The sequence below is a fragment of the Melopsittacus undulatus genome, chromosome Z (assembly GCF_012275295.1).
Source record: "Melopsittacus undulatus isolate bMelUnd1 chromosome Z, bMelUnd1.mat.Z, whole genome shotgun sequence".
In the NCBI taxonomy this organism is placed as follows: domain Eukaryota; kingdom Metazoa; phylum Chordata; class Aves; order Psittaciformes; family Psittaculidae; genus Melopsittacus; species Melopsittacus undulatus.
Window position 1 is genome coordinate 74,759,185 of NC_047557.1, and position 15,012 is coordinate 74,774,196.

At 40.2% G+C, this 15,012-nt stretch overlaps 1 protein-coding gene across 1 annotated transcript in view; it reads right to left on the minus strand.

Moving 5' to 3' along the window:
* Window positions 1–15,012, minus strand: part of EDIL3 (EGF like repeats and discoidin domains 3) — a 262,647-nt gene that overhangs the window by 81,244 nt on the left and 166,391 nt on the right. Inside the window, exon 5 of the mRNA XM_034072882.1 lies at window positions 9,004–9,185. Within this exon, the coding sequence (XP_033928773.1) occupies window positions 9,004–9,185 (182 nt within the window). The remainder of the gene's footprint in view (window positions 1–9,003; window positions 9,186–15,012) is intronic.

The following is a 15,012-nucleotide window of genomic DNA, read 5'->3' on the forward strand; positions in this document are numbered from 1 at the left end:
CCCTCTGGGAGCAGGGGCGGGGGGTGGGGCTAGACTGCGTGGCCGAATTAACAACAGAGTTTAAACCACAACAGTTCTTTTTGGCACCCAAAGTGGGGCATGAAGATAATGACAGATCTGACTGGATTAATTGTTACTCGTCACAGTGCTGATTTATTGGCTCTCAAAGTTGTTTCTCTTGATCTCACAGTTTCAGAATGTTGTATCTTACTTAGAGCCAGTATTTTCTGTGTTAGTGTTTATCAAGTGTGGGCCTTGGGCTAAAGTTCTTGCTTCACTGTACTTTATGGTAATGACTTGTAATACAGGCGGGCTCTGGCAGCAGAGCTGGATGGACGTGGGTGTGGACTTGTACCTTGCCGTTCCGCTGCAATTCACCGTCGTGGCCCTCGTCCTCGCCTCTGTCTTTGTGAGGCTGCGGGGAGCCGAGGGGGAGCGGCCCTGGGAGCTGGAGGAGGCAGAAGTGGACAGGGAGAGCAGCCCTGGGGACCAAGTGATGGCAGGAGCAGGGCCGAAGGCCAGGAGGGAGCGGCTGCTGGTGGAGAAAGTCAAGGTGGTCGAGAAGCAGAAGGAAGCGGCTGCCGAGCAGCAGGAGGAGGCGGAGGAGGAGCCGAGACTCGTGGAGAAGCTGAGCTCTGCTGCTGAGCCCAGCCCCACGGTGGTCAAGAGCATTCCCCAGCAGCCGCCTGCTGAGCCAAGTGAGCCCAAGCCCCAGGAGGGTGCAGGAGACCATGCAGCATTTCCCAACATGGCACAGGATGAAGATCTGGACTCAGGAAAAGAGAAGCTGGTGGTGAGAGAGCCGGCAAGCATAGCAGCTACACCAGCCCCAGTGACAAGTACAGCAGCATCATTTGAGAGTTCTGAAGGTTTTGAATGGCCTTTGGGTACCCTTGGGATGTGCCTGCTGATTGTGATTGGTATCAGCATGTTGGCACACATACAGAGTGTGTTTTACCCATGACCACTTTGTCTTATCTCAAAAGTTAAGCAGATTTGGGTTTGGATCTTGTCTAGGGTTAGATGACAATATAGGAGGACCGGGAGGTTTTCCCCAAGGCTGGACAGTCATGAGTGGCAGGGTGTGTGGGACAGTACAGGCAAGTATCTAGTCCACTTGGGTCCCTCCAGTGCTCTGGAAGCATTGGAGATAGAAGGCAGCTGTATGGAGTCCCCAATGACAAGTTGCAGAAACTGTTGAAGGGGAGGGTGAATTATTTTGAGCCTGGTGGGCCCATGACACTTCAGGGCATAAGGGCAGAGATGCAACATACAGATGGACTCATGATCGAGGGGTGGACTTAGCAATGGACACTATTGCCCAGGTTATGCACGAGTGTGAACACTGCACACAGCCTCTTCTTCCTGAAAGACTGTTATGAGAGATGGAGCCTGACATCATGGACCAAATGGACTCAGCAGACTTATAGGGACTGGTTCATGCACTAAGATAAGAGAGCACTGAGATAAGAGTGATGGTATATTAAAAATGTGGGATCCGAGCATGACATGAATGGTATGGAATAACAGGTGGATACTGTCCTGGGTTCAGCAGTAGCAGTCATTTTTTCTCCTACTTAGTAGTTGGTACAGCACTGTGATTTTGACTTTTGGCCTGGGAACGGCGCTGATAACACCGATGTTTTTAGTTACTGCTCAAAATTTTTGGACTGACGAAGGACTTTGTGAGTCTCATGATCTGCCAGGGAGGAGGGGAATCCAGCAGGAAGCAGACAGGACACCTGACCCAAACTAGCCAGTTCCACCCCCCAGAAACATTATTCCAATATATTTAGATATTAAAAAAAAAAAAAGAAAAAAAAAAAACAACAAAAATAAACAACCCCACCCCCCAAAACAAAACAAAACAAAAAAAAAAAAAAAAAAAAAAAACACAAAAACCCAGCATTCTCAGTAATCACTAAATAAAGTACCAACATGCCTTCTGGAATAGAAACTAGAACTGAGATATTCTCAAACAAGTATCCTTATCACTGTGCTGTACAAATCCGCTGTATTTCAACTGTATTAATGTAAACATCGTATCTAAGAACACACTGATAATCTATTTAGTTCTCAGGTAAATTTTTAATGAATGCTTAAGGAAAATCCTCATGCTCTGTTTTTGCTGGATGAATGTTGTAATCACCCATGCAGCATCCTGAGTCTGTGCACATCCTCTAAGGCACGGGACATGTCCACTCATTTCATGGGATGCCTAATATATTGGTCCTTAATTGAGCACTCCGATTCCTCCTCTGGGAACAAGCTTTACAAGAACTATACTTTTGTGGCTTTAATTGTACTTAGTGGGTCAGAGCAATCCCAAGCATGAATTACAGGCTGGGCGGAGAATGGATCGAGGGCAGCATCAAACTGTTCTATCTCAAAATATGGAGCTTCATCTGAACTGAAGCTTGTAGTTTCAGAAAAGCCAGTTAGGGAACAAATGCTAGAATTAGAATGCTCTTTTCATATATTCTAAATAAGACTTCTAAATTTTCCATTTTAAAGTCACATTTAACATTCAGAAATTGACTCCCCAAAAAGAATAAAATACATGAAGTAGACCTGGAAAGGGATTAATTATTTTAAGAGGCAAAAAACCCAAACTAAACATCTTGGATGTATTTGTATGCAATAAAACCTAGGTGGAAAAAGCTAACTATTCAACCTGAATCAAATATATGTCCAATTTTTTGGGTGTGCCACTGAACTGAGCAGTCCAGATGTTTTGTAAACGAATCCTAACCCTTCTCACAATAATACAATTGAATATTTGACTGTTTTATTTAAAAAACAATTGGTAACCATACTGATGCCTCTGGAGAAATGTTTGCTGCTGTTTCAATGAAAGATAGCAAAATAGTTTTTTTATTTTTCTGTTTAATAGCTTAAATTTCCATACAACTGTCTCCAGCAACAGTTTAGGTGCTCAGTCACAACTCCCAGATACACAGTAATTAGCTCATTTTCTTAACATTTTCCAGATGTAATTTATGTTCTTGGTGGCTGTTGATTGATACTAGCCTTGTAAAAACATTTTCCATGCTCAAAAGACAGCAAAGCAGTAGCAGTCTCTGGCAGGGCATTAAAACTTTTGCATCAAGTAGGGGTCCTCTTCACAATCCCATCTATCATGTATCTCTGAGGTGAATATTCTTAGGACTGTCTCGTACATTGATCACCCACCCTAGCCCAGCCTCTCCTGCAATGCAGTGCAGGAGACACTGAAACTCTGCTACAAACTCCTTCACTCCAAGCTTTGCAATGTTGGTAGTGTGTGTTACTGGTTTGATGCAAACTAACATTTAGGAAAGTTCATCTGTTGACCCAGAACCCATTGCACTGGTATTATTTGCAGAGCAAAAAGATCATACCTACTCCAAAAGAATAAAGAAGCAAGACTATTATTTTATGGGACAATATTCACTCACCTTGCTCTTTCATCCCCCAACATAATTCCTAAATGTACATAGTTTCTCCAAAATTACTTATACATCTTAAATGCATTACTTGATTTAGGATTTTGTTACTGTATGCCAGTCCTTGCATTGCTAGTTATACCAATTTTTTCTATTTATCTCATGTTCTTACACATGATATGTTACAGTGTTCTCCGTGACATTTCACTTTATGGATTTTTGGCATATTTACCATGTCTGCAGTCTCTGTGTATCACAGGAACAGTAACTGCAGTGATATAAAAGAGGGTAATATATTATGGAAGTGTCCTGGTTTGAGCAGTAGCAGTCACTTTTTCTCCTTCTTGGTAGCTGGTGCAGTGCTGTGTTTTGACTTTTGGGCTGAGAACAGTTGCTGATAGCAAGTATGTTTTGAGTTACTGCTCAAATGTTTGGTTTGTCCAAGGCCTTTTCAGAGCCTCATGATCTGCCAGGGAGGAGGGGAGGCCGGGAGGAAGGAGAGACAGGACACCTGACCCAGGCTAGCACGTGATGCTCAGGATGTAACTGGGGGAGAGCCGGAAGGGCTGGAGCTCTGGGGGGGAATGGAGGAGGTGTCGGTCAGTGCTCGGTCGGGCAGGGTGGAGTGAGTTATGGGTTGGTGGCTGGTGAGGTGTTGTAATCTCTTCACTTGTTATTTGCTTTATCATTATTATTTGTAGTAGTAGTAGCAGTAGTGATTTGTGTTATACCTTAGCTATTAAACTGTTCTTATCTCAACCCGTGGGGGCTACATTCTTTGGATTCTCCTTCCTAACTCTCCGGGAGTCGGGGGAGCAAGGGGGGGAGTGAGTGAACGAGCTGTGCAGACTTGGTTTAAACCACGACAGGAAGCAAAAGGGAAACTAGTCATCAGCATGGGGAAAATGAGCTAAGAAATTTTAGGTTTGGGTGGTGAAACTGGGGGCAAAGAAGAAACGTAAGGGTATAGGCATGGCTACCTAGGTTAGAAACCACTGGAGAGGAGTAACATTTAGAAGGTCCTTCTCCTGCCAGCAGTTTGTGCTGCTGATTCTCAGTTACTATGACTTCAGATATGGTGGAGAGATAATAGAAACATCAATCCTGCCCTTGGCTATGTCTATTCTAATCCATATTATCTTGACAAAATATATATGAATAGAAAAAAAAATACATAAGCACAAGGAAGGAGCAGAGATGAAGTGAAATCAGAATAAAGAGAAACAGCATATTTTCACCATAAATACACTGTTATATACCCATAAATGAAAAATGACAAAAGGGAAAAGAGAAACCAGTCCTCTCTTAAAGAGGTTTGACAAAAAAGACTTGTTACCAGACCAAAGCAAAGGGATTATATCGAGCAACAAGCATTTTAGTTAAATCTCAGGAACAATTATGAAAAATAGAAGTGTGGGATTTTTTCTCCTGTTTGGAAACATGAAAAGTTAGTGTCATCGATAAAATGGTAAACAGTATACATAGGTGCTTTTTTTTCACAGCCAGCCTGAGGAGAAACAGAGGTCAGCAGAACTTTAAAAGGCAGATACAACTTAGTCTGACTTTAATTTGCTCTCAAAAACATGGTCACTGACCCTTTAAATCACAAGGCAATTACAAGCATTGTAGTGCCATTACTAATTACATGCTGAGAATGTAAATTTAAAATGGCAATTTCAATTTTCAGTTCACTGGGAGAATGCCGGAAAATGAAATTGAATACTAATTAGCTCATATATGTCAGACACCTGAAACATTAGAGAAAAAACTCTGCACTCATTACAAGTAATAAGCAAAGCACTCAAAACTTTCATTTGCCAAGATACATATAAAAAAAGAAATTAAATGACAAAGAAAATTGATAATGATGGAACAAGTCAAAAATAGCTACAATCCTGCACATAATTATACTTTGTGGAACTTTGCCCATCATACACAGCTTCCTTTAGAATTTATCTCGTATTAGAAATTGTAAGTGGGCAACAAGCTGCTGCTTCAGGTTGACTGCACTAAATGTTAATTTCCATGTCCTAAAAAATGGAGATTCTGGTTTTGGAACTTTCCATTTAATCTTTGCCAAACATTCACACCATTTTTCAGGATGCATCTTCTGGACCCGTGGCTTCATCACTCAGACCAACATGGAAAAGGTCCCATACACAGAATCCTCAAGTTAGGATCTAGGAACACGCTAGTGATATGATAAAGTAAAAACTCAGGCTAGGCTATTGTTAGAGGGAACATTTCTCCCACAAGACCAGAAGGAATGTAGCCTGAAACCTAGCATAGATCAGGGTGACTTTTTGTAACTCTACGAACACTTTTGAACTATCTCCCTGGCCGTTACAGAAGCTGTTCAAAAATAAGATGTGGGATTTCTGCTTCTCCTCTTCTCTCAACAGAAACTGTTCACCAATACAAGGGTCAGGCACTGTCTGTCTCTTAGAGTGTATTTCATGCTTGAAGAACAAGACGGCTCTCTAAAGTAAGGAACTACTACACAATGCAGAAAGTTTGAGTCTGTGGAGGTCTATCTATATCCTTGCCGAATCCAAACAGGGCTTCTGCAGAACACTAAAAAGTGCTTTTTTCCCTACAAGTATAATCTCCCTGAAAAATTTTAGCTTTTCTGTTCCCAGATTTTTTTAAGGAGAAAAGTCATCAGAAAATTAAAAAGAAAAAAATAAAAATCCTCTCGAGATTTAAATTTCTGGTTTTAAATTATGAGGAGCTGTGAACTAAAAAAGAAAATAAACTCAGCAAGTTTTGGGAAAACTATAGTCCAGTTTATTTTAAAAGAAAAATTAGAAGGAAAAGAAGGGAATGCTATGCGCTTAATATTAATTAATCATACCAATTAATCAGCCTCTAGAAAGTCCTTACATACTATAGCTGTCAGAACTACAGAATAACTTGCATGGGAATGTCACTTCCTGGATTATGTCATTAACTCCAACAAAGAACAAACTGTTCAAACCTAGTGCCATGGGCTGAAATTTGTAGACACATTTTCTCCAACTTGTTTTCCAGGCAAGAGCAAAGAGAAAACTTCTCTGGGAGACAAGTCCAAGGCAAACACTGCTCTGGGCTGGATAGAACCTGCACAGCCACCTGATAGCTGCCTCCATGGTGCCAAGTACAAATGTGGAAGCACCATACCATTAGCTATGCTCATCCAGTTCATCTCCTAATAAAGACATGTCTAAGGGGCCAATGTTAAATGATTTTGATTTTTTTCTGGCAGCTTATCTAATAATGCCTACACCCTAAAGCAGACCAAAAGCTATTACAATACTGATTTTTTATTACCCATTAACATTACATTAGCTTCCTACTCTTGGGAAAAAATTTCTGTGGAAGTCCCCTAGCATTATTCTTTGCAGTCCTTTTTCAATGTATAAATTTTAGAGACTTCCTAACCCCGCTGGTCTTTATGGAAGAAAACCAACCTCAGATACATTGAAGGGCCTTTGTGCTTTCACTCTGCAGTGAATAACAAACAGTCACACCAATTTCAGTTTTCAGAAGTGACAAAATTCAGCACTTTCACCACACCAGCTTCAGAAAACTTCATCAAGCAGTGCTTTGTGCCTGCCCTCCCAACAAGAAAAATTAACAAGTAACCCTGCATGCTTTCCCCCCATATGTCTGGGAACTGCTTAGAAAAATTACAAAAAATATTCAGTACAAAAACTTGAGTATGAGCAAAAATTATGCCACATACACAAAGGTAAGTTCAAGAAGACACACCCAAGGGACATACAATCAGTTCAGCTTAGACCTCGTAGACAGTATGTTCAGGTACCATCTTTTGCTACTCTTGTGGCAGGAGGGAAGCACCTTCTTCACTTACTGACCATACTGGCAAAAGATATTGACTACAGTGACAAAATATATGGGAAAACAATGCCATTCAGAGGGACCTTGACACACTCGTGAGGTGGGCAGATGCCAACCTTATGAAGTTTAACCGTGCCAAGTGCAAGGTCCTGCACCTGGGTGGGAGCAATCCCAGGCACAGCTACAGGTTGGGCAGAGAACAAATTCAGAGCAGCCCTGCAGAGAAGGACTTGGGGGTGTTAGTCAATGAGAAAATGAACATCAGCCAGCTTCAGTGTGCACTCACAGCCCAGGAAGCCAACCGTATCCTGGGCTGCATCAAAAGGAGCATGACCAGCAGGTCAAAATAGGTGATCCTGCCCCTCTACTCTGCTCTCATGAGACCTCACTTAGAGTATTGTGTGCAGTTCTGGTGTCCTCAACATAAAAAGGACATGGAACTGTTGGAACACGTCCAGAGGGGGGGCATGAGGACGAACGGGGCCTGCAGCACGTCCCATATGAAGACAGGCTGAGAAAGTTTGGGCTGTTCAGCCTGGAGAAGAGAAGGCTGCGTGGAGACCTCAGAGCAGCCTTCCAGTATTCGAAGGGGGCTTCTAAGGATGCTGGGGAGGGACTATTCATTAGGGACTGTATTGACATGAGAAGGCTTAACAGGTTAAAACTTAGATTGAGGATGTTTAGATTGGCTATAAGGAGGAAGTTTTTTACTGTGAGGGCAGTGAAGCACTGGAATGGGTTGTCCAGGGAAGTTGTGAATGCTCCATCCCTGTCAGTGTTCAAGGCCAGGTTGGACAGAGCCTTGAGTGACATGGTTTAGTGTGAGGTGTCCCTGCCCATATCAGGGGGTTTGGAATTAGATGATCTTAAGGTCCTTTCCGACCCTAACTATTCTATGATTCTATGATTCTATACGCATCTAACATCACCTTTATTAACTAACATCTGAAAATGCCAAAGTGTAGCCCAGTTTACATACCATGAGAAGAAAACACCATAAAGATAAAAAGCTGCAACAATCACTAGATAAATCATTATATTAATTATAATAAAGGCACAGGACTTCATATTCACTGCTTCAGGACTTTAACTGAAGTCACTTGCTAGGTGCAGAGAAATCCAGTCCAGAACAAAAGCACTGCCATTTAAATCATTCTAGCCATAACATCCTTGAGTGGGAAGGAAAAAGCCATGTACTTTCAGCCCCATGGATGAAGTTGAATAGCTATTTCAACTTTAATTAAAATATTTTTTGTTACATCATGCACACAATGCTTAACCTGTGTGCCCAGAGCAGGCCTGTGGTGACAACAAGCTATTCCTCTGGGCTCTGTTACAGCCAAGCCACATTAAAGCACTCTAGAATGTTGCCCAAGGAAAGCTGAATGTGTCAAAATATCCCTACCATGAGATATTGCTGACAAATGCTACGAAGGAACTAATGAGCAATGTAACATATATGGAAAGCAGCTTCTTTGGAAAGAGTCTTTCTAAGTTTGCTTCCATAGTTCAGAGCCACAATGAAACATATGAACACATCTTTTAGATATAAGGATTTGTGCATTTGTGAAGTCAAGATTATAACTGTTTTGCAACTAATAGTGCCTCTAAGTCTGGGCCTCATTTCTGACAGTGAATAAGAATCTAGCTGTTAGTTTACCACTTGTCTTCATCAGTTTCTTAAGTGACTCTGGCAACTGAATCAAGATTTCTTTTTCTCCTCAGCTCCATCTGTTACCTGAATCCACGGCCATCTGTCATTTTCTGCAGCAGTCCAAGCATTCACAAGACCCTTCTTATTAAGCCGTGCATAGTATGGGTACCACTTCTGGAGTCCAAAAAGAGCCCGATGAGTGGATGATGCAGTAATTTGTTGGTTTGACACAATTCCTCCTTCTATTCCTAGTGGGCCAGAACATCCTGCAAATGGAAACAAAAAAATAAATGAATCCAACTGAAATTATCAACTCATAATTCTGAGTCCCAAGTGGCTGTAATTGCAAACAGCATACAAACAGACCCAAACGGTCATGTCAAATACTTTACTAGAGGAAATTTAAAAACTCAAGTAGCACCTGCTTTGTGAAGAACTAAAAAAAGTACAAAAATACTACTTGTAAATAACTATTCTTATTTCAAAATTAATAAAATTGATTAAAAGCTTTCAATTTCCTCAAGTTTGCTCTCTCTGAAGTGTTATGAGTTTGGGTTGTAAAGAAAAAATGACAAAATGATCCTTAGATTCAAGTACAGAAATAACTGGTAAAAGCAAATTTAAAAGTCTGTAACTAAAGACCTTCTGCTTTGTGGGTCAACTGCACTTCAGCAAATCTGAACAGAAAAGGACAGACATTTATTTACACTTCTGATTTTCTCAGAAGCATGGCAGTGCTTCACCTCAAGCAGTACCCAAGAATGAACTCTGAAGTGGTACTGCTACAAAATCCTTACCCTATGTGGGCCGTAAGTCACATATAATTAAATTCCTCATTAATACGAAGGTACAGAGAAGAAAAAGTGACCAGTGCAATTTCCTGCTCTTAGCAAAAGCTAAGGTAGGCAGATGATGCTGGAAGTCACTGACAATACAATCGTCAAGTACTGTGCATCACTGATAATGGAGACAAAAGCTAAATTGCAGTTTTAAGCTGATATGGGTGGACAAGCACGTGGTTGTGCTCTGGAAAGATAAACAAAACATACACACAAGTGCAGTTCTGAACATGTTCCTTCTTAAAGGCAAAAAAAATGTCTTCCAGTATATGTGTAAATGAAATCTTGGCCCCGCTGAATTAATGTCTCAGTTCAAGAAGGACAGGGAATTGCTTGAAAGAGTCCAGTGCAGAGTCACAGAGATGATTAAGGGAGTGGAACGTCTCCCTTATGAGGAGAGGCTGAGGGAGCTGGGTCTCTTTAGCTTGGAGAAGAGGAGACTGAGGGGTGACCTCATCAGTGTTTACAAATATGTAAAGGGTGGGTGTCAGGATGATGGAGCTAGGCTTTTTTTCAGTGATATCCAGTGATAGGACAAGGGGCAATGGGTGTAAACTGGAGCATAGGAGGCTGCACGTTAACATCAACAAGAACTTCTTTACTGTGAGAGTGACAGAGCACTGGAAGAGGTTGCCCAGGGGGGTTGTGGAGTCTTCTACACTGGAGATATTCAAGGCCCTCCTGGACAAGTTCCTGTGTGATGTACTCTAGGTTACCCTGCTCTTGCAGGGGTGTTGGACTAGATGATATTTTGTGGTCCCTTCCAACCCTTGGGATTCTGTGATTCTGTGACTTGTACAATACAATGATTTCGTCCACATTTTTAACATTCCAGGAATCTGGGCTAGAATATAAAGTTCTACTGCTACTTTTCTGTGTTATATATCAGCCAACTATAATGTCAGTGCATTCAGCACTTGACATTCAGAACTTGACTCTGTTCATGCTGCACAAAATACAACAAAATGCATCTCTCTCCTGCTTCTGTGCCAGGTGTGTAGCAGTACCAGAAGAAAATTAATTCTTTGTCACCAGCACAGGCAAGCTCAATAGAGGATGTGTTCAAAAGCCCCATGTATGTTGGAAAAGCACTGTTTTTTATTGTGCTATCAAGCACTACTTAAAAAATGAAAGACCTGTTCAAATCATAGCTCTGTTTCTGATATCTTTTCAATGAATCAGAATAAATTCCTTTTGTGTATAAACTGCTTGCAAGTCAGAGGTAAACTACTCTACTTTTTTAGGGAAATGGTGCACTTTCAAGAGTTACTTACATTTACTTAAAGTATCTTTGTCATTTCACAACAGAAAAAAAAGTGCACAAAGGTGTGTTTATACGTATATGTAACTCAAAACCACACAGACGTACATACAAGACTGATTCCAGCTTACCATGAAATCAACCACCCACTTACAGCTTGTATGCTGAGTTAATAATGATTTAAAAATAAAAATGTGAGAAAACAGAAGGAGGCTTCCAAGAGGAGTTCAAAAAGGTGGGATGAAGGCTCGACAATGTTTTAATACTGACATGGAGTATGAACCTGTATTCTGTCTCCTCACAGCAAGGAGCATGAGGGTCAGAACTCTGTCAGCTGCACTGGAGTTATTCAATGATGTAGCAGGAAAAACAAGTGCATGAGGACAGGGCCCCAGCATGTATCAGGGCCAGTTTTGAGTGGGGTCCAGAACAATGGTATTTGCTTTAGCAGGTAATTTTCAACAGAAAAACATGCATTTGACATCACAATCCTTCACTTCCTACAGACATCCTAGATTTGGCAGCCTCTGTTTAAGGCCCAGAACTTTCTGAAAAATTTTGATTTGAAAGCATGCTAGTTCTCATGCTTGAGATGCATTAAACAGTATTTGAAATATGTGTGCATTCCTTACAAAAGACAGGTGAATTTTAATTTCTAAATTGAAGGCAGCTAAATTACCAAGTACAGCACTTAACTCTAATTTGTCAGCTATAATCGTATACAGTCAGAAGTGTTTACCTTCCTCAGCTTTATCAGGATTATTCCTGAAATCCAAAGCAAATCTCTACTTTCAGGGAACATGTACTTTATTGCACAAGCTTATATGAACTGCAGTTCTGGTTTTGGTTTGTCATGTTTGTCAGTTTTTCAGTGCAAGTTAAACACGAGATTTACCACTCCTAAAATTAAAACTAAGACACTAGAGATATTTTTACTCCTGTGTTCAATTTGAACAGAACAACATGAGATGCATGTGAAATACTATATTGGATAATAATTTCTAAGCAATATTAACCTTTAAACCTATATATATATATATATATATGTACACACTGCTAAGATGTGTCTTTAGAGTATCATATTTTTCACCTCGCTGAAGGGCATCAGCTCATTCTCATAAAATGGGAAACATATATTAAGCAAAAGCTTAATTCTGCTCAAAACCTCTTTGAAGGTCCAAACCATGGAACTGGGAATGTAATCCTACTCTGACCATAGCAGTGCAGATGAATTAAGCAATTCCCTAAGCACAGCTCTGGCAGGTGGGCCTTGAGGAAGCTCACCCAGGGCCATCTCTTCCAGAGACTTAATATACCTCCACATGCACCATGAGCAGTTTGATTTGGTTTTTTTGAGTAGTTTCACTTTGAATGTGACCACACAAAATTTAACCTTCTGTTTCACAGCCAGGTCAAACTATATTTTTGGGGATTCAAACTCCTCAGTCCATTTTAATAATGCTAAGTACATTTTTTAAATTATCATACTATTTTAGTTTCTTTCTTATTTATTGAACATCCAGTGCTTCAGCTGAAGTTTTGCTAGGACTCTCCTTCCACTGTTAGGACTGCATGTTTACTCATCCTTTAGTTTCTTATTTTTAATCAGATATTATTCTACAAGAAAGCCTTTCAATATCCTTTCATTAATCAGTTGAAAAGTAGTTGAAAACAATTTTGGATAGTCAGATACCACAGAGCAAACGGGCATGTCTTAGCCATATGCTCGTTAATTCCAAATACTCAAATAGATGTGTGAGTCATGTTTTCTCCTTACCAAAGCTCTAATGGTGCTATTACTCTCTGAATTCTCAAGAAATGTTAGTTTGCCTGAAAACTCTCAGCTGAATAACCCACCTTTGGATCCATCAAATATCTTGTATCGAGAAAGTACTGGCTACAAACTAGCCTCTTCACAAGACACTCAATTTGAGACACAAACAATACTTTCCTTCAAGTTAAAATATCAATTATTTCTTTTAGCACTTAAGAGCTGTGATAGGCCATAGACCACTAACAATGAAGGAAAGAAGTAATTGCAGGTTTTAGAGGTTGTCTTTTAAATAAAACTGAGATACATACTTTGCAGAACAAGCACAAGCTGCATTATATTTTGCTGTTATAAATCTGCCTCTATTAAATCCACAGTTCATTTCACAAAAATCATGACAGCTTCAGAAACTGCAGTCTCCAAGGGAGTAGTAATGTCACTACAGTGATGCTATACAATTCAGTGTAGTCAACATCAGTCATTAAATAGAAAATTGTTTTTATTAATAATGCTGACACACTGGCGTACGACAAAAAGCTTGATGCTAGAAACTTAAAAAAAAATAACCAAAACTCAGCAAATAAAAAGCTGGTTGACAGGCTGATAATACAGATTCACAAGGAAGATTTTGTCAGCTGGAGCTGTTATTTTAGTGTCATTAAACAGCAAAATAATAACTCAAGCAGTATTGGTTTTAATCCTATGGTGACAATTGGTATGCACCAAACTAATGATGCTTCTTCTGTTCTCACCAAACATAAGCCTTTGTCCACAATGCCCCATTGTCCCTGAAGACAACAGAATGCAAAGGTGTACCAATAACTACATGATTGTGAATGGATCCCGTGAAGGATGGGAAAAGTCAACAACACACAAAAAGTGAATGACATATTTATAATTTTTCAGTTCTCCAAAGAATCCCCATCAACTCACATGAAGATGCCATATTTGTAAAACTACCTTGAAGGCTTCTTTTAAAATCTCAAACGTAACTAGATGCGACAAGTTATGTACTGTTTTGCACCATAAAGCAAATGATCAGTAGAGTCCAGATTTCACTTGTAGACCAACAGTATGGGGACCAAGTAACTCCGCAGACAAAAGATCAGTTTAGTGTTTCCACCCTTGTATTTTACAACAATAAATCCCTCCTGAACAAAAACATTTGTGCAAAAGGAAACAGAAGAAGGTTTTAGTTAGCCATGTGTTTTACACTGGTATCTCTTCAGAGGTAAATTAGAATGGGGAAATATGTCACTGATTCCCCCTCTTAACAGGAGTAAGATAAACTATTTTAAGATAAAGAATTATTACAGTAGGAGATAATAAGAAGAAAGCACTGGGTAAACATAATACTTGAGCACATTTAATTTGGGCTTCTATGTTTATGTCAGTCCACAAATTAAGCAAACCTCCAAATGGATTAAAAATTGAAAATGCGAGGATTATGCCTCTGCAAACAGAAGAAAAAGTTTTCTTGTTATTGATGATGAAACATGCCTTGTTTTGCAGCATGAATATATAGCTTTCATTTTCTCCGCTTGTTTGTGTCTACCTAACATCATCCAAACAAACAGATGCAAAATTGAAGGCAAGCAGAAAACAAATCTGCTTTAGACATCTGCAATCCTGTCTTTCTCCAAGCACCTCATTTTCTGGAATGAGATTACTCTGGCAGTGCTTAGCATAGCCCAGTAATTGTGCTGAACACAAAGCTGACAATGGGATTACGGATGACCTCTGATATTGTAGTAATTAATGCTGCTCTCCACCATGCAATCTAAACTTCAGCCTCCTTTTCATCTTGTTCCTCCTGCCACCCACGCATCCTTGCCCTGTTTGTTCTGTCAAGGATAGCTCTCTTCAGGTGACAATGCAGTTGTTTTTATTGGAGTTGGTTAGATGGATACAGACAATCATTTAGCAGTCTGCTATTATAGTGCCCATCCATATATAATGTATGAAGCAGTGTCCTTGTACAGCTTGTTTTTTCACACGCATAACACAGCAATGCTAAAATCCTCTCTTCTTTATACATACCTTGCAAAGTGCCTTTTACAGAGAAATGGCTCGGAGATACAGCTTCTCTTCCTACTAAAAGTGTCAGTGGACCCCACCATGGGTTTAGTGCATGATTGTGCAATGGGAATTACAGATAACTACTGATATTGCAATAATTAATGCTGATACATGCATAAACTCCCATCACGCAATATAGGCTT